General features: G+C 39.3%; 1 protein-coding gene across 1 annotated transcript in view; it reads left to right on the top strand.

Annotated features, from left to right (window-relative positions):
- NYAP2 (neuronal tyrosine-phosphorylated phosphoinositide-3-kinase adaptor 2) overlaps positions 1-20,372 on the top strand; it is a 303,388-nt gene that overhangs the window by 171,231 nt on the left and 111,785 nt on the right. The window contains exon 5 of the mRNA XM_043445946.1: positions 14,871-15,962. Coding sequence (XP_043301881.1) covers positions 14,871-15,962 — 1,092 coding nt within the window. The remainder of the gene's footprint in view (positions 1-14,870; positions 15,963-20,372) is intronic.

Here is a 20,372-nt window from a genome sequence, read left to right as displayed (position 1 = left end):
GTGTACACACACACATAGAAATTCAATTTTGAGTTTGAAAGTACACTTTGAGACTAAGAGCATTTCTCTAGATTCCCATTATTATTGTGCAAAACAACTATGAGTTGAAGTTTAATTTGTAGATTAAAATTACAAGCTGATGTTTAAGTTAGATGTCTAAGTTGTAACTTGAATATAGGAAAGACTCTCATGGAAAAATCTGAGGACTGTAATCTAAGAATAATACAGACTGGGCAAACCATCATGTCTCTTTTTTTTCCCTCACATTGTAGGTTCAGAATTCATATCAACTTGATGACTTTATTGTAAAGAAAAAAAAAGCGAATCTAAATCTAAAACTGAATCCGCAGTTGTCATACTGTTTGAAGAATAAAAGGCTAGATTCACATGTAGCCCATGAATTCATTCAAGGTGAGAAAGACTGTGGTCTCTGCAATGTTACTTCCCATGGCCCACTGTTGGCCTGCCTATAGAGCCCCAGCTCTGAAGTTACTGTGGGTTAAACAGAACTGCCAAATCAAAGGAGAAATGAGGCAAAAACCTGAGGCCTCAGGTCCAAAAGTCAAGGCTTACACTCTCCTATTGACCAATGCTACTTCAGTTTGTGCTGTGTTTTCAGTGATCCTTAAGAATTCAGAACCAAAAAAGACCAGTATCTGTTCCTCCTGGTCAATGAACATGTGGTCTGGGTCATGCCACTGAGTCCCTAATGGAACCATTTTCCTCATTTGAATTTCTAGGAAGATAAATATGGAACTTATTCAAAGGGCTTGCTAAAGAAGAATTATAGAATCATCAGGATCAAATAACTGTTGTGCACAAAAAGAAATCATTTCACTTTTCCAATCCTCATCTGCAAAAATGGGGAGTAGACTACACAGGGATAAGTGAACGTCGCTCAGCCGTGTCCGACTCTTTAGGACCCCATGGACTATCCAGTCCATGGAATTCTCCAGGCCAGAATACTGGAGTGGGTAGCCTTTCCCTTCTCCAGAGGATCTTCCCAACCCAGGGATCAAACCCAGGTCTCCCGCATTGCAGGAGGATTCTTTACCAGCTGAGCCACCAGAGAAGCCCGTACAGGTACAAAGAAGTACCTATAATATCCCAAACTGAAATATCCCAAACTGAATTACATAAATATTAAGCAATCTGCATGCTCATTAAATGCATAGAGCATAAAGCAATAAGATGTTCTTGAGATGAGCCACTTCATCTTTTGGAAATATTCTTTTTCTTTTTTAGAATCTAGTCCACACTCTTCTTAAATTTGAAGCACAGAAAGCTGCTCCCAATGTCATTTTGCAGAACCTAGAGAGTATCTCTGTGGTTTGTAAAAAGGAGAGTTTGAGTAAAAAGTATTAATCAGTTGAATTTTCTGCATTGTCGCATGTATGCTGTGACTTCCATCCACATTTTTTCTTCTGTTTTGATTTTTAATTGCATTTTTAAATTAATACCCACACAAGAAAAATCATATTTAAAAAAAAATTAAGCTATTAAGCTTGAAAGAAACTAAGAGTGCCAACATTGAAATGATAATATCCAGAAAATTCCAAAGACTATATATCTCTAAAGGAAGGATTACATCTTCTCAAATAAATTCACTTCTATTATGTGGCTATACATAAGATATAACTCTAATACTGAAGGAAACTGAAATATTGATCTCATAGTTCAATGAACATAAAATCTATATTTATTTAGGCAATCACTCATTTTACAATTTCCCAGAACTGGTAGGCTTGCTGGCATTGGTGCCATTAATTTTTATAGCTCAGTGCTAAATAAATGTGAAGTATGCATGAAAGCATACACTCTCATTACATATCTTCCAACATAGAGACATTTTTTATGAATACTGAAAATAATGGATAATGATATTGGCTTTACTTTTTAAGCCCTTCTTGTGGCCCAGGCAGTATGCTAAACACTTCAGTGTAGTGTCTTTTTAAACTATCACAACATCCTGTAAAGAAACATCATTATAGTCACTTAACAGTTGAGTTCAATGAGGCTTAAAGAGATTAGAGTTGACTTTCCCAAGGTTACACAACTACTAAATTGGATTTGTATTTAGGCTAATCTGACTCATCAAAGAGTATTGTTAATGTTTTTTAAAGATTGTTTAAAACTCCTTAACTATATATTTGTAAAAAAGAAAAAATGCATCATCATATATAAAGGCAAATTATTCTTTGACAGTGTGGTGCCTAGAGTCAGATCATTGGGTTCAAAGCAAGTTTCTACCACCTGGTCAAGTAATTTATTTTCTCTATAATGTAATTTCAGTGCCCATAAAATGGGTTTTATAATAGCATTACCTCCTAGCGATGTTGTGGGGATTAAATAAATTTGTCTCCCATAAGCCCATTGCCTGTTACCAAAAAATGCATTTGATACATGGTGGCCTCCTCCTCCTCTTCCTCCCCTTTCTCCTTCTCCTTCTTTCTATTATTCCTATACTTTCATTACAGATGTTAGCACACATCAACACAACAACTTCAGTGAAACTGAATGAAATGTTTTATGGTTCTGTAATTTCATGCTGCTTCCTCTGTGATCTCAGATACTTTAAAAGATCACAAACATTTCTATCTTTATATCTCAACCAGGACAGATTTACAAAGGATAATCCTAGTAGACTGTATCTATGGAACTGCAGGGAATCAGCTTCTACAAAGTTGGCTGCCCAAGGGACAGGGGAAAATGTTCTAACTGTTAATCGGATTTTTCTCCCATCTTACTTTTCTTTAACATAGTATCCTCCTGGGTTGAATCTAAATTAACTGAGCTTCTGTTGGATCCTCAGCATCATGCATTTTCCATGGCTCATTTTTTGTTGTCACGTTTTTGGGGTTTTTTTGCTCAAGACTCAGGAAATTAACTTATTTGCTTACTTCCTTACTCCACAGGTAGTGATGTTGCAACTGATAGTTACTGTGAACTTGTAAAGATTGTTAAAATATTTGGGCAAAAAGATAAAGAGCTATAACAAGTGGTTTAATAGCTTAACTATATTAAGTTTTAAATATATGTGTTACTTTCTATGACTTGGACTTCCTAAGTATCATTTGGTTGAGCACTGGGTGGAAGTGATATGTATGCACAGATAAAACCAAGAGAGATTTTGGTTTGGGGAACCTGTAGTAACATAGGCACAGAGTTTTGTTCATGTTCTTTTTTAAAAAATAAAATTAGTCTTTAAGGTTAAATGTGCCTAAAATCTCTAAGGAGGTCAACTTTTATTAAAAAAAAAAAAGATTAAAAATGGAGGAAAGAATGATAAATACCCGAAGGACTATATGAGAAAGAGAATTGAAAATTTTAAATCATTATGCTTACATAATAAAACAACTAAGACGCAAACAAGAGAAATATCCAGTGTGATAAGTACTGGTTGGATGGTTATAGAAGACTTCTCTGAAGAAGTGACTTGTTTTGCTGAGTGCTAGGAAGAAGCTGGGCTTCCCAGATGGTGCTAATGATAAAGAATTTGCCTGTCAATGCAGGAGGCATGAAATGTGGGTTCAATCCCTGGGTCAGAAAGATCTCCTGGAGGAGGGCATTCTCCTAGAGAATCCCATGGACAGAGGAGCCTGGAGGACCACAGTCCATAGGATTGCAAAGAGTTGAACATGACTGAAGCCACTTAGTATGCATGCACAAGAAGAAGCCAGCTGTGTATAGTTCAGGGATATCAAACAGAAAACAGAACTGGACAGTAAATGATTAAAACAGATTCTATTTAGGACTATTACAATAGGGAATGGAAATATGAAACTGGATATTTGTGATAAATATTATAAATAGAGGAAATAGCAACCTGCTCCAGTAGTCTTGCCTGGAGAATTCCATGGACAGAGGAGCCTGGTGGGCTACAGTCCATAGATTGCAGCGTCAGACATGACGGAGTGACTTTTGCTTTCACTTTTATTATAAATAGAAGGTTGTGTCTCCTTAGGAATGCTGGCTGACTCTCTGAACAAATTCCCATGCAATGATGTTACTGTGATGAATTTTCCCTGTTAAAGTGTGTACATGTGTGCTGAGTCTCTTCAGTCATGTCCAGATTTTTATGGCTCTAAGGACTATAGTCCACCAGGCTCCTCTGTCCGTGGGATTCTCCAGGCAAGAATACTGGAGTGGGTTGCCATGCCCTCTTCCAGGGGATCTTCCTAACTCAGGGATGGAACCTGAGTCTCTTACATCTCCTGCATTGGCAGATGGGTTCTTTACCACTAGTGCCACCTAGGAAGCTCTCCCTGGTAAAGTATTGCCCTTTAATCTATAAACTCAGAAAATCCATCATTAAAGGTCTAATAACCAAGATGTCAAAGTTCAGTTCAGTTCAGTTCAGTTGTTCAGTCATGTCAGACTGTTTGTGACCCCATGAACCACTGCACACCAGGCCTCCCTGTCCATCGCGAACTCCAGAGTTTACCCAAACTCATGTCCATTGAGTCGGTGATGCCATCCAGCCATCTCATCCTCTGTCCTCCCCTTCTCCTCCTGCCTTCAATCTTTCCCAGAATCAGGGTCTTTTCAAATGAGTCAGCTCTTCACATCAGGTGGCCAAGGTACTGGAGTTCCAGCTTCAACATCAGTCCTTCCAATGAACACCCAGGACTGATCTCCTTTAGGATGGATTGGTTGGATCTCCTTGCAGTCCAAGGGACTCTCAAGAGTCTTCTTCAACACCACAGTTCAAAAGCATCAATTCTTCGGCGCTCAGCTTTCTTTATAGTCCAACTCTCACATCCATACATGACCACTGGAAAAATCATAGCCTTGACTAGACGGACCTTTGTTGACAAAGTAATGTCTCTGCTTTTTAATATGCTGTCTAGGTTGCTCATAACTTTCCTTCCAAGGAGTAACTGTCTTTTAATTTCATGGCTGCAATCACCATCTGCAGTGATTTTGGAGCCCCCCAAAATAAAGTCAGCCACTATTTCCACTGTTTCCCCATCTATTTGCTATGAAGTGATGGGACCCGATGCTATGATCTTAGTTTTCTGAATGTTGAGCTTTAAGCCAACTTTTTCAGTCTCCTCTTTTGGATATTACTCTTATTAAAAACTTTCTTGATGAAACAGAAGTCAGAGAAGGAATGACTCACAAGGATCATATTGTAGTAGCTTTACACTCTTATCAGTGAGCTGGACCCATCCCCACAACAGGGAAATAACAAAGTACCAGGTTCCCCAGAAATTGGTGCGGAGGCCACCATCTTTTGCTCTGTGACTTTCCTGGTTTGATAATCCCTGTGGCTCAAAAGAGTCCCGCTAGTTGTTTTTCCTTTACATACGGATACTTACACTCTGATTTCATCCAGTCTTTTTGACCAGAAAGTATGTAATCTCCTTTTATATCTCTTCTCTGAATCATCCCATGGTGACTTTGTAATACTCAGAAAGCAATCTTACTTCTTTTATTTCCCTATTCTTCAAGGATGCTTTCTGTTTCCTCAGGGTGCACACTGTACCCTACTTCTACGAAAATAACAATAGCATTTTTCTGGGAGATAGCTGCACAAACAGGAAATTAATTTTAGGATTTTTTTTTCAGTTATCTATGGTGTGCAATAAACCAACCCAAAATGCTGTGGCTGAAAACACTAACGATTTATTCCTTATGCTATGAGTTGAGCTGGCTTCTATGGATAGTTCTTCTATTCTGTGTTTCATTGTTTGGGGTCTCTCATTTAGCCATACTCAACTGGCAGTCAGGATGGGTTGAAGGATCCAGCAAGGCTTCACTCACATGCCTGGGTGGTCTTTCTCCTCCAGGTGGTTTCTTCACATATTTGGGTTGAGTTTCTTCATAGCATGTTGGTCTAAGAGATTTTACATGGCAATTGGCTTTTGAGATAGAAGCAGTGAAATCTGTCAGTTCTCTCATATTCAAGACACATTATCACTTCTGCTACATTATATTGGTCAAGGTAAGTTAAGGCCTGCCTTGATTTGAGGAGGACATAGATTATTTACTGAAAGGTGGAAAGCATGCGGGGGGGGGGGGGGAAGGAATTGAGGGTGACTTTTTCAGAAGTCTATCTATCACAATTTGCCTTCTAGTCTCTAGTCTCAATAATCAAATATTGACCGAAAGTTTCACTGAATTATACCATCAGCTTGAAATCCAGGATTTCATCATCTCGATATGACCTTATGGTCCCTTGGGTGCAATTCATAATATGCAGAGGTCTTTGAATTAAAAGTACACTTTATCTGCCCTACAAAACTTGGCACAAACTGGCAGTTTAAGAGCAGGAAAACCATAGTGCACAGTCTTCTTCAGAACAGTAGGGATTGGAGGCACATAGAAGTCAGAGCAATTTGGAAATCCAGTTGTGTACATATGTACAGTTCTTCCTATTCTTGTTGTTATTCTGTCACTAAGTTGTGTCTTACTCTTTGACTCCATGGACTGCAGCATGCCAGGCTCCTCTCTCCTCTACTGTCTCTCAGAGTTTGCTCAAATTCATGTTCACAGAATCAGTGATGCTCTCATCCTTTGCCGTCCTCCTTCTCCTTTTGCCTTCAACCTCTCACAGCATTAGGATCTTTTCCAACGAAAAGATCTTTGCATCAGTTGGCGAAAGTATTGGAGCTTTAGCTCCAGTATCAGTCCTTCTAATGAATATTCAGGGTTGATTTCTTTTAGGATTGACTGGTTTGATATCCTTGCAGTCCAAGGGATTCTCAAGAGTCTTCTCCAGCTCCACAATTTGAAAGCATCAATTCTTTGGCACTTAGCCTTCTTTATGGTCCAACTCTCACAATCCATACACGACTACTGGAAAAACCATAGCTTTGACTATATGGGCCTTTGTCAGCAAAGTGATGTCTCCAGAAGAATTTATTGGTTAGAGCCCAATTCTGCTCCCCAGTTTTGGTTCTGTAATTTTTCTCTCTGAGCTCTTAAATCTTCCTTCTGAGTCATCTTTCCTTGTTCACAAGAAATGCCCTGTATCTAATTTAAGCCAAGACTCTCAGTCCCACTCAACTTTAAGACCATAGTGTTGAGCCAATTTCACGTCTTATACTGTTTCAATCCAAACTCTGATCTGAGTCTTGTGTTTTCATTGTTGGCAGATCTAGGATGGTATTATAGCACAGATACTACAATTCTAAATCTGATAATTTTTGTATATTTTCACTTTCTTGGTCCTACTGTAAACAAACCAAGAGTATTTGTAACTCCCAGCCCTTTATAAACACCTTCATTGAAAAAATAAAACAACATAAGAAAAGAACAATTTTGTGGATGCTATTATGGGGGTTGTGACATTTTGAGTTGTGAAAAGAGAGTTATTGTGAGCAGAATTCTGCTGAAAGTGGGAAATGTGTCTCTCACCTTCTAGAATCAGCCAGTTCAGTATCATGCAATTTGGCCATAACTTCTGTTCACTGGACGCTCATTTCCCAGTTTGAATGACCTATTTAAATATAATTCTATAACCAGAGCTATTTAAGTATACCTCTATAACCAAACCACACATATAGCATGGGTGAGGATGACCTTTCTAAATGATACTTTTGGCCATATACAAAATAATGAATTTTAGAGTTTTTTCCCTTATTCCTTTCCTTTGTTTTAAAAGGTATAAAAGATTAAATTGACTTTGAGATTTTTTTTAAGTAGTTGATAAGGAATTTATATTTCTTCATCAATAATATATGAAGTTTGGGTTGGATAATCTCTAAGACCCTTTCAAATTTTGGGAACCTGTGATCAAAGAGACTTTTCATCAGGGGAGATACTCACCTGTGTTTTTTCTTTTCTCACTTCTTGAGGCAAGAACATGCATAGACACTAAAGTCTGGTTATTCATTACTCTTTTTTTAATAAGGGAAAAATATTTCAGAAGGATAGAATGACAAGGGACATGGTGAATTTCCAAAATTAACTGTGAAAGACAGATCATTTGGGCATGACTGAAAGCCATACATAATCTCTGTGCTCAGATAGTTCATTTCAAAAATGTCACTTTCTGCTTATTCAATGCTACTGTCATTATATTATTTTAAGCATACAGTTTGTGTTCTGGAGCTGAACGGGGATTATTGCTTCTATCTTTGGTCTTATTAGAAATAATTTACAATTCATTCAAGAGCAATAAAAGTCACCTTTTTATTATGATTGAATTAGGTTAAATGTTGAAATCTGCAATGCAATTTTTATTGTTTATTAGTAGAATTTCAGCATCTATGTATGTAGAACAAGACTATTTTTAAACACCTTCTAAAGAAATAATTTTTAAAACATGAATTTTTAGTTAATTTTTAGTTCTCTAGAGTGATATTAAACTAGAATGAATCATGGGACAATGTTGCTAAAAATTTCAGTCTTTTTCTTCTTTGGGTAAGCAAACAAACAAAGCACATATGACAGCTGAAATAAAATTTCATTGCTCAATGAATTATTTACTCAGTACTTGGAATAAGGTGAAACCAGATGATAAGTTGCAAATGCAGAGAAAAATCAGTTCATTAGAGATGAAATCATTCCCTCTTCTGACTTTTCAGAGAGAACCATGAGGTTGCAAGCAGGATGTGTAATGGGAACCAGACATTGCCTGGAATAAAAGTCTCCTGATATTAAAGCAATGAATCTGTTTGTTCATCCTGATTGGCTGTAATTTACTTATTGCTTTACTCACTAAATAATCCTCAATACTCTCATCTTGATTTGGATCAATATAAAAGAAGAGAAGCAGTAAATAAAGTGTTTTGAATTATATGAATCTGCTTATCTTAGGCTCTTTTCACCACAGGGAAAGGGGGAGGGAAGAAACTTGCTCAGATAATGAAGGATTCTCTGAGCAAGGATGGCTGGAGAATTACTTTCAATGATGGGCAGGAGAACACACCCAATCCAGTGGAGCAGAGAGTCTATATGCCACAGCAAGCAACAACAGAAAACAAAGAACATCTAGAAAATGGGTCTCATTAAATAGCATGACATGTGCCTTGGCATAAATCAGAGGTTGGATTATCAGATAGAGAAGAACCAGAGTAACAGGCAGGGAAGGATGCCCTTGGGTGGGTACCTTAGATCAGCATCTCTGTATTCAGCTATAGTATGCTTTCTAACATGGCTTCAGTGGTTGAAGAGTATTGGGCAAGGGAAGGTGCAAATAACATCCAAAAGAATTCTTCAGGCAAGAAAACTGGATTGGGTAGCCATATCTTTCTCCAGGGGATCTTCCAGACTCAGGGATTGAACCCAGGTCTCCTGGATTGCAGGCAGATTCTTTAACAACTGAACTATGAGGGAAGCCCAAAAGACTGGGAAAGAGTTATATTAATTCTTAAAGTAACAAAGCTTGTTAAAGTATTACAACACCAGAATATGAAAGAGTGGGTACTTGGGAGTTAATTTTATAGGGTCTTTCAATCAATCAATCAATTCAGTCACTCAGTTGTGTCCGACTCTCTGCGACCCCATGAACTGCAGCACACCAGGCCTCCCTGTCCATCACCAACTCCTGAAGTCCACCCAAACCCATGTCCATTGAGTTGGTGATGCCATCCAACCATCTCATCCTCTGTTGTCCCCTTCTCCTCCTGCCCTCAATCTTTCCCAGCATCAGAGTCTTTTCAAATGACTCAGCTCTTCCCATCAGGTGGCCGAAGTATTGGAGTTTCAGCTTCAACATCACTCCTTCCAATGAGCACCCAGGACTGATTTCCTTTAGGGTGGACTGGTTGGATCTCTTTGCAGTCCAAGGGACTCTCAAGAGTCTTCTCCAACACCACAGTTCAAAAGCATCAATTCTTCAGTGCTCAGCTTTCTTTACAGTCCAACTCTCACATCCATACATGACCACTGGAAAAACCATAGCCTTGACTAGACGGACCTTTGTTGACAAAGTAATGTCTCTGCTTTTTAATATGCTATCTAGGTTGGTCATAACTTTCCTTCCAAGGAGTAAGCATCTTTTAATTTCATGGCTGCAATCACAATCTGCAGTGATTTTTGAGCCCAGAAAAATAAAATCAGCCACTGTTTCCACTGTTTCCCCATCTATTTCCCATGAAGTGATGGGATCTGATGCCATGATCTTAGTTTTCTGAATGTTGAGCTTTAAGCCAACTTTTTCACTCTCCTCTTTTACTTTCATCAAGAGGCTCTTTAGTTCTTCTTCACTTTCTGCCATAAGGGTGGTGTCACCTGCATTTCTGAGGTTATTGATATTTCTCCCGGCAATCTTGATTCCAGCTTGTGCTTCTTCCAGCCCAGTGTTTTTCATGATGTACTTTGCATATAAGTTAAATAAGCAGGGTGACAATATACAGCTTTGATGTACTCCTTTTCCTGTTTGGAACTAGTCTGTGGTTCCATGTCCAGTTCTAACTGTTGCTTCCTGACCTGCATACAGGTTTCTCAAGAGGCAGGTCAGGTGGTCTGGTATTCCGATCTCTTTCAGAATTTTCCACAGTTTATTGTGATCCACACAGTCAAAGGCTTTGGCATAGTCAATAAAGCAGAAATAGATGTTTTTCTGGAACTCTTGCTTTTTCGAATACCCAGCAGATGTTGGCAATTCGATCTCTGGTTCATCTGTCTTTTCTAAAGCCAGCTTGAACATCTGAAATTTCATGGTTCATGTATTGTGGAAGCCTGGCTTGGAGGATTTTAAGCATAACTTTACTATTGTGTGAGATGAGTGCAATTGTTTGGTAGTTTGAGCATTCTTTGGGATTACTTTTCTTTGGGATTGGAATGAAAACTGACCTTTTCCAGTCCTGTGGCCACTGCTGAGCTTTCCAAATTTGCTGGCATATTGAGTGCAGCACTTTTATAGCATCATCTTTTAGGATCTGAAATAGCTCAACTGAAATTCCATCACCTCCACTAGCTTTGTTCGTAGTGATGCTTCCTAAGGCCCACTTGATTTCACATTCCAGGATGTCTGGCTCTAGGTGAGTGATCACACGATCGTGATTATCTGGGTCATGAAGATCTTTTTTGTACAATTCTTCTGTGTATTCTTGCCACCTCTTCTTAATATCTTCTGCTTCTGTTAGGTCCTACCATTTCTCTTCTTTATTGAGCCCATCTTTGCATGAAATGTTCCCTTGGTATCTCTAATCTTCTTGAAGAGATCACTAGTCTTTCCCATATTATTGTTTTCCTCTGCTTCTTTGCATTGATCACTGAGGAAGGCTTTCTTATCTCTCCTTGCTATTCTTTGGAACTCTGCATTCAAATGGGTATATCTTTCCTTTTCTCCTTTGCTTTTTGCTTTTTCCTTTTCACAGATATTTGTAAGGTCTCCTCAGACAGCCATTTTGCTTTTTTGCATTTCTTTTTCTTGGGGATGGTCTTGATTCCTGTCTCCTGTACAGTGTCATGAACCTCCATCCATTGTTCATCAGGCACTCTGTCTATCAGATCTAGGTTTAATCAATATTCGGTTGTCTAAGTCATCTCAGGCTGACATAACAAAATTCCACGGACTAGGTGGCTTAAACAGTAGATATTTATTTTCCCATAGTTCTTGAGGGCAGAAGTCCAAGATCAATGTACTAACATAATTTCTGCTAAGAATACTCTTCCTGCCTAGCAGATGGCAATCTTTTCACTATGTCCTCACGTGGTGAAGAGAATGAGACAATGAAAATGCTCTCTGGTGATGCTTCTTATGAGGTCACTAATCTCTTCCATTAGGAGGACCCAGCCCTCATGACTTCATGACCTAATTATCACTCAAAGGGCCTCCCTCCAAGTAACATCACATTGGACGTTAAGACTTCAAGAAAATAATTTGTCGGGGACACAGTTCAGTCCATAGCAACTGTCAGTTTTGATTACCTCAGATTCATAACAAGAGTCACATATGTAATTGCCCTTGTCAGATTAATATCAGTACTTGGTTTGGTATTAAAGTTGTCCTCACAGTACAAATAAATCATCTGAATTCCTTCGTAATGAACTTTTTTAGTCACAAAGTCATGTCTGACTCTTTTGGGACCCCATGATGTGTAGTCCTCCAGGCTCCTCTGTCCATGGGATTTCCCAGGCAAGAATACTGGAGTGAGTTGCCATTTCCTTTTCCAGGAGATCTTTTGACCCAGGGATAAAACCCACATTTCCTACATTGGCAGGTGCATTATTTATCACTGAGCCACCTGGAAAGCCCTCATAATGAATGGTTATCTTAATTCTAACTATGTTGTGTTCTAGAATAGAATCTTTTTCTTCCTTCATTATTTCATAGATATGGTGGGTCTTTATTTTATTTCATTTTTTTTTCTGTTTATTTTGGCAAACAAAATTAGTGTCATTTGTTTATATTTTGAATGCAACCCAAGCATTGGTCTTGCCTGTTCCAAAGGCCACCTTCTAATCTATGTGGGAAGAGGGATGTTGGTTCCAGGGAAGAGGCTGATGCTTCCACTTCCCTGAATATCATGTCACTTTCAGCTCTATCCTGACCTCTAGGTTCCTGGGAATCCTGGGTCGTAGTTTTCCCTCAATGCAGTGTTTCTACCTAGATTTGGGTTCAGTAGATGCTTGTGTTCTGCTTGTACTGTTCATTCTCTCCATACAACTACTGAAGTCTATGTTGGAATATTAGAATTTAGAGGAAGGTCAAAAAGAAATCAGCAGTGAATTATAATTTAGGAGTCAGAAAAATGAAAGTCTCATTCTAAGTATGATAATTCTCAAATCATGAAGTTATCCATCTCATCGATACACATTCATTCCTAACTTTGGATTAACCCTCAATTTACAGAATGTCTTGCTACTTCCCACACCATTCAATTCCTAGAACTCAATACTCAGTGGCAAGTATTCCTAGAGGGTGAGTTATGCAGTCTAGGATGACAGGCTGAGGTAGAAGATGGCAAGAAACAAGTTACAGAAGAATAGTCTGGGTGGACTTTTAAGTCTTGGCTCTTTCAAAGTCCCTTCCAATTCAAAGTCAATCTTGTTCATTAATTTATGGTTTTATTTTATTTGGGCTCAGATTTTTGTATATAATTTGATGATTTATTTAAATCATATAAAGTGAACATGCATGGTAGATTTCAAAACCAATAAAAATTTATTACCAGTAGGAGATACAGAGAGGAACTATTAGTCACTCTGGGTCCTGCCTAAAGAATTTTCTGGGCAGTTTTCATCCCATTATGTCCCTAGACTTTTCTTATTTGACATGAAAAGGCTCTACTGCTGTACCACTCCCCACTCCCCCCAGGAAATGGCATCTAGTTTTTTCCTACTGTAAGTTAAAGGAAAAGTCTACGTAATATTAAGAAATTTCCCTTCAACAAGCTCTTTGATTGTAGTGAGTGAAAAAATCACCATGGGAACAATGGAGCAGAATATTTGAAAGCAGGAATGACCTAGAAAAGTGAGCAATATAGCCACTGCTAGAGTATTTGATGGGTTCTCTTTCTCAGAAAATATGATTGATGTTTAGGGAAGCCACCTAAATAAACTTCAAGCACTTGCTTCTCATATAGTAAGTTTTAGACGACTTTCTGTGTCATAAGTTATACTAGTTGAAAAACAAAACTAAGGAAATTTGGGGTATTTCCTGCTTTGTGTCTTGAGACCTCCTTTCCCTTCAAGCTGCAAATTATAGAGAACTCTGCTCTTTTCTCATAGTTTTATACCTATAAACTACACTGTCAACTTACATTGTATGCTATCACTTACCACAATGAACTACATTCTGCAACATTGGATAAAGATGAAAATCATTATAATTATGTATCAGCACAATGCAATAATGAGATAATATCAAGACTTCAGTACCTTCCCTGCATGCTAAACAACTGATTGCAGTCACAGACATGTTGCCTGTTTGGCCCTCCTGGATGGAGTCAGAAGTTTATGCTCCATTACGAGGAGGACTTCCAGCAGGCTATGGGATATACTTTTATGTATATCTATTCACTTCACTTCATTGAGAGTTCCCAGAAGTTATTCTTGAAGCTTGCACATCATTCTCTGGATTATTCTCTTGTAAAACTCTCTAGGGGCTTCTGATGTGTCAGGGTAATGAATTCATTCCAAGACAGCATTTGGGATATCATGAGAGACCTTCTGAACAAAAACAGAATACACCATAATCAACACTACCTGGAGATTTGGAGATTAACTTGTCTAGCCTCATAAGATGTTCACATCAATTTCCCCTGATGTATCAGCCCCATCTGTATAAAAGTTATTTATCTGAACCAAGACAGAGATTAAGTCTAGCAGGCTGGAACATTTTTATCCCAAATGAAAGCAAGATGTGATCATGTGTAATAGCCATATCATTAAAAGGGCACAGTCCCCATGATGTTATTATAACCATTTGTTCTAATAGAAACTCTGTCCTTTCTTTTTTTCCTTAAGTTTCTTTGTTGCTTAATTGGTGGAAGTTGATTTTTATCAAATATATGATTGTTTTTATCCAATTTATGTCATCTGAAAGTTTCTACTTAGAAATCCTAAGACAGTGGTGAAGCATTCTGGTCTTAATGCATTTATCAGTGTTGGATTATTAATATTAATTTGAAGATAAATATTACTACGGTTTTCACATCATGTTTCTCTAAATATTGAAATGTTTGATTTCTGTTGGATTTTTGGTCTATGCCTCCATTTAGAAATAATTCAGGTTACCCCTTCCCTCAAAAGTTTAGAGTAGTAAAGTGTTACTGGCTCAGTCATGTCCAACTCTTTGTGACCCCATGGACTAAAGGCTCCTCCATCCATGGGATTCTCCAGGCAAGAATACTGGAGTGGGTTGCCATTTCCTTCTCATTAGAGTAGTAAAGTCACCTGCAAGTCATATTTGAAAGTTTTACTATTGTATTCATCTGTTTTACTGTTTTTTCTTCTTCTTCTTCTTTTAGTGTCAACCAAACCAAGACCCCACAGTGATGAATATTCAAAGAAGATTCCTCCTCCCAAACCAAAACGGAACCCAAACACTCAGCTCAGCACATCTTTTGACGAAACGTACATCAAAAAGCACGCACCCAGGAGGACCTCTCTCCCGCGGGATTCGTCTCTCTGCCAGGTCAGCAGTCCCGCGGGGGACCCCGAGGAGGAGGAGCCCGTGTACATCGAGATGGTGGGGAACATTCTCAGAGACTTCCGGAAGGACGATGAGGACCAGAGTGAGGCCGTCTACGAAGAAATGAAATACCCCATTTTCGACGATCTAGGCCAAGACTCAAAATGTGACCTCGACCATCACAGTTGTTCTTCGCAGTGTGCTACTCCCACGGTGCCTGACCTGGACTTGGCCAAATCCTCAGTGCCATGTACTCCAAAGGGTTTGCTCTGTGACATCCCCCCGCCCTTCCCCAACCTGCTGTCTCATAGGCCCCCGCTGCTGGTGTTCCCCCCGGCGCCGGTGCAGTGCTCCCCCAACTCGGATGAGTCTCCTCTCACCCCGCTGGAGGTCACCAAGCTTCCTGTGTTGGAAAACGTGTCTTATATGAAACAGCAGGCCGGGGCCTCTCCCTCTTCCTTGCCATCGCATGCCTCCGGCCACGCGAAACTGGAGAAAGAGCAGGCTGGAGCCGCGGGGCCGGTTCCGGCCGCCTCCGTGCTCTCCTCGTCCCCTCCCCCGCCCTCCACTCTGTACCGAACGCAGTCTCCCCACGGCTACCCCAAAAGCCACTCCGCCTCCCCATCGCCTGTCAGCATGGGCAGGTCCCTGACCCCGCTCAGCCTCAAAAGGCCGCCGCCCTACGACGCCGTGCATTCGGGCAGCCTCTCCAGGAGCTCGCCAGCAGTGCCTCACTCCACCCCCAGACCGGTGTCAGACGGGGGCAAGATGGTCAACGCCGCGGTCAACACCTACGGCTCGGCCCCGAGCGGCTCCCGCTCCAGAACCCCCACGAGTCCTTTGGAAGAGTTAACCAGCCTCTTTACCTCGGGGCGCAGCCTGCTGAGGAAGTCGTCCAGCGGCCGCCGCTCTAAAGAACCTGCAGAGAGTAAGTGCACAGACGCTGTCCTTCGTGACTTGAGTGCAAGGAAGCCCCTGATGTACAGATAAGGCGCGTGGTATGTGAGCTTGGGGGAGCTTCCCAGGTGGCTCAGTGGTAGAGAATCCGACTGTAAATGCAGGAGACTCGGGTTCGATCCCTGGGTCGGGAAGATCCCCTGGAGAAGGAAATGGCAACCCACTCCAGTATTCATGCCTGGGAAAGCCCGTGGACAGAGGATCCTGGCGGGTCCCGGGGGTGTCCAGGCGGGTCCAGGGGGATCCAGGGGGTCGCAGAGGACAGGACTTAGCGACACAGCAACAAAGTGAGCTTTGGTCCTTTTAGTTGAAAGCTCAAGATGCGTGATTTTATTTTCACCATACCAAAGGAAATAGTGCCTTCTTACAGATCCTTAAAAGTGAGACAGAGGCAGGGCCGTCTGAGTCAGAGAGATGAACATGCGGGTTTTGAGGATGGGGGAGTGGGCTGTGAGCCAAGAAATCAGGAAACCTCTAGAACATTGAAGAGTCCAGGGAACCCATTCTCTCCTAGACCTTCAGAAAGATTGGAAGCCCAGCCTACAGGCTTGATTTTAGTCATGTGAAACGCATTTCAGACTTCTGTCTTCTAGAATTTCGAAGTAGTAAATTTGTGTCATTTTTTTAAGCCGCCAAAACAAAAAAGGAACTAGTGTGTTCTGAAAGAACTGAAAGTGACGGTCTGCACAATATAACTTATTAAAAAGAGGAATCAGTTTTAAATTTAAAATAAAGTGTAAAATCTCAATTCTTAAGTGACCCTTGGAAGTCTAACAAAGAAAACATATTAGTATAAAAAATTTTAGGTACGTTTTGATTTGGCAGGAAATTATACATTCAAGCATGGAATTGGTAAGTGTTAAAATTACCTTATATTAAAAACCTGCTTGAGCAAATTTGTATTAGAAAACCTTTACTGGAAAGAGAGCAATTTGCATAGAATTATTACTTTTTTAAAAAACAACAAATTCTTCTCTCCCCATACTCCATGTTGCTACATACTAAACTAGACTAGGCTTGCTGTTTCCCTTTATGGAAGAGCTGACTCATTTGAAAAGACCCTGATCCTGGGAAAGATTGAGGACAGGAGGAGAAGGGGACGACAGAGGATGAGATGGTTGGATGGCATCACTGACTCAATGGACATGGGTTTGGGTGGACTCCAGGAGTTGGTGATGGACAGGGAGGCCTGGCGTGCTGCGGTTGATGGGGTCACAAAGAGTTGAACACGACTGAGTGACTGAACTGAACTGAATTAGCATCTTATTCCTATGGTACTTTTCCTAGATCTATCAACATATAAATTACAGAAAGATTGTTAATGATATATAGGTGGGAAACATGATATTTACCACTGAATTTCAAAGACTAGGGATTGTCTCTATCTGAATGACTAATCCTTTTGTGAGATCCAAATCACTATGTAAAGATATTGTAAAGTCAAAACAGATCCCAGTTTTTTCAGTGTTCATTTCATTAAATTACACTGTTTTCCTTTATTTAAAAATGCCTCAGGGCACCTAAACTAAAAAGTAATCATTTACATCTCAAATGATGCCATCACAGGATTCCTAAAGAATCCACCAGCCAACGCAGAAGACGAGACGCCACAGACATAGTTTGGATCTCTGGATTGGGAAGATCCCCTGGAGTAGGAAATGGCAACCGGCTCCACTGTTCTCACCTGGAAAATTCCTTGGGTAGAGGAGTTTGGCAGGCTACTGTTCCTGGGGTCAGGACTGAGTGACTGAGCACACAGGCGTTCATGCAGTTACACTGAGAAACTTCTTTAAAGGCAAAGAACTCTTAAGCATGTCTGATGAAGATGGTGATGAAATTCCATAGATAATTAATATTCATTAGTGGGTATAAGCAACTTATCTTTTTCCTCTTTAATCAGAAAGATTTATGAAAACATTAACTTCTTACTACCAGACACATTCACAACTGAGCGTTGTTTCCGCTTTGGCCCAGCCTCTTCATTCTTTCTGGAGCTATTTCTTTGCTCTCCCCAGTAGCATTTTGGAGAGCTGCTGACCTGTGTGGCTCATCTTATGCTGTCTTGTCTTTTTGTCATGTCTTCAACTCTATATGATTGGTTTGGTTTAAACATAGATCTAGTAAGCTTTTTGGAAAAAGGTGAAAAAAATGATGGAGATTATTTTACTCTCAAAGTACATACTGGTTAGTATGAAATTAGTAGAAGTTGAATCCTAGAATTGGTGAGATTAGCCAGTGTTCTCCCTACCTACCAGTTTCTTTGGAGGTTTCTTAACAGCTCCAGTTGGCAGTTATACCAATTAGCTAGAAAAAGTATATGTAAAAAAAGTGATTAACTAATGAAGTTATTTCAAGAAAAATCCATCTGTTAGAATCAGACTATGTGCTATATGTCACAGACTTTCCTATTCAACTCCAAAATGAGCTTTGTATGCTTCTAAAACCAAGCTTGTACATGGAAAAGTGATCTAGGCTCTTTATAGCTTTTTAGAGATCTGAGGATTAAATTCCTTTCCATATGTTATTAACTGTGCATCAGCTCTTCAGAAAAAGGTCATGTCCTGAGTTATGTCAATTCCAATGTTTTACTTTATCATATGGAAGGGAGGAAAAATGCACATAGTATTTCTAATGAGTAATCCAATGCCATTTTTTTTTTTTTTTGGACTCAGGAAAAAAATAGAAAAACACTGTCTGATGTTAACACAATCACTGGGGCTCTCAGAATCATCCTGTGATTCAAGATATAGATCCAAAAGTGTTGATAGCTGAAAGTTTACCTACAGTTACTGCTGCCCTCAGTGGTACAACTATCCCCTTCCCTCTTGACAGATAGGATTTGTAAATACTTGCCCATAACATGGGGAGAGGATAAGTGATATGAAGTAGTATACCATTCATGACCCCTGAGTCACATTCTTTTTTTTGCATTTCAGAAATAAAAGTAAGACTTGTATCTCTGTGCTCCATACCCCACTAAGTTTCACTAGAAATGTTCATTTCGCTAATATTCTGATATTCAATTCAAAGCAAATATAATCTTTTGGCTTTAAAAATCTATGTCAAATAAAATTTGTCCTTTCAACTCTTATTTTTAATAATCTCTAAAAGATACACCTAATTTAATAATTTCATATCTTAAAGGCTTATAATTATTGATGGGGATCAGGAAATAGGAAAGAGTTAAAATAAGACAGTAGTGTTAGACTATGAATCAATTTCATTTTAATTTACAGTTTTCTAAATACAGCCTTCACATTTGAAGCATGTTTTTCTAGGAAGCATTTTTTTTTTTAAACTCAGAAGCATGCTTTTCCTAGTTGATCTGGCATTATTTTGTTATTTAACTGTGCATGAGCATAGTATTGATAAATTCATGTAAACTGGTTCTTATTAGTATTTTTAAAATTTGTGTGGTGCTCTGTGCTTAGATGCTCAGTTGTGTCTAACTCTTTGTGACTCCATGGACTGCAGACTGCCAGGCTCCTCTGTCCATAGGAATTCTCCAGGCAAGAATACTGGAGTGGATTGTCATGCCCTTCTCCAGGGGATCTTCCCAACCCAGGGATTTAACTCAGGTCTCCCACATTGCAGACGGATTCTTTACCATCTGAGCCACTATATATCACCCATATAGTGATAAAGAAGATAGCAAACATGTTAGAAGTGATTAACTTGTATTTTATTATTGCACATTTCTTTGTCTATATGAGAAGTAGGTGAAGTATTGCATTGGCCAAAAATTTGAACAAACTTTTGGTCAGCCCAATACAAATACGTTTTGTGGTGAATTTTCTACTTATCATTTTTGTCTTCCTTTTACACGTTCTTTTTGTATATATTCTTTGATTGGAATCTAGAACACTTAGGTCATGAATAGGCCATTTTGTTTTAATAAATCAAAAGCCCTGAATCATAGAAACTATTAGCCAGAATCAAGTGAGAAAAAAAGAAAATTCTTTTATTCCCTCAAATAAATCTTTTTAAAAATAAAGTTCAGCCTATATAAATGCATGAATGTATGTTCCTGTGAAAATGTATGAGGCATAATGAAGGATATAATTAAATTTATGATGTACTTGAGGGAGAAAATGCAATAGAAAAGTTAAAAGTGGAAAAGTGGAAAGAGGAAACTTAAAGAAAAAAAATAGAAACATGAAACAGCAAAGAGAAGCAATAAATTAAAAATACTGAGGCACCAAGAAACATACACAAAAAATGCATACATCAAGTCAGGTGGTCATATAAACAAATATATGTGCCAACCAATGAAGCACATACAAAGGTACACAGAAAACCAGAGAAGAAACACAGACACAGTAGGGTCAACGAAAGGTCAAAGAAAAGGAAAGATGCAAGCTCACCCTTCTGGTATTGTTGC

The sequence above is a fragment of the Cervus canadensis genome, chromosome 24 (assembly GCF_019320065.1).
Source record: "Cervus canadensis isolate Bull #8, Minnesota chromosome 24, ASM1932006v1, whole genome shotgun sequence".
NCBI classification, from domain to species: domain Eukaryota; kingdom Metazoa; phylum Chordata; class Mammalia; order Artiodactyla; family Cervidae; genus Cervus; species Cervus canadensis.
This window is presented reverse-complemented; position numbering and strand designations above follow the sequence as displayed.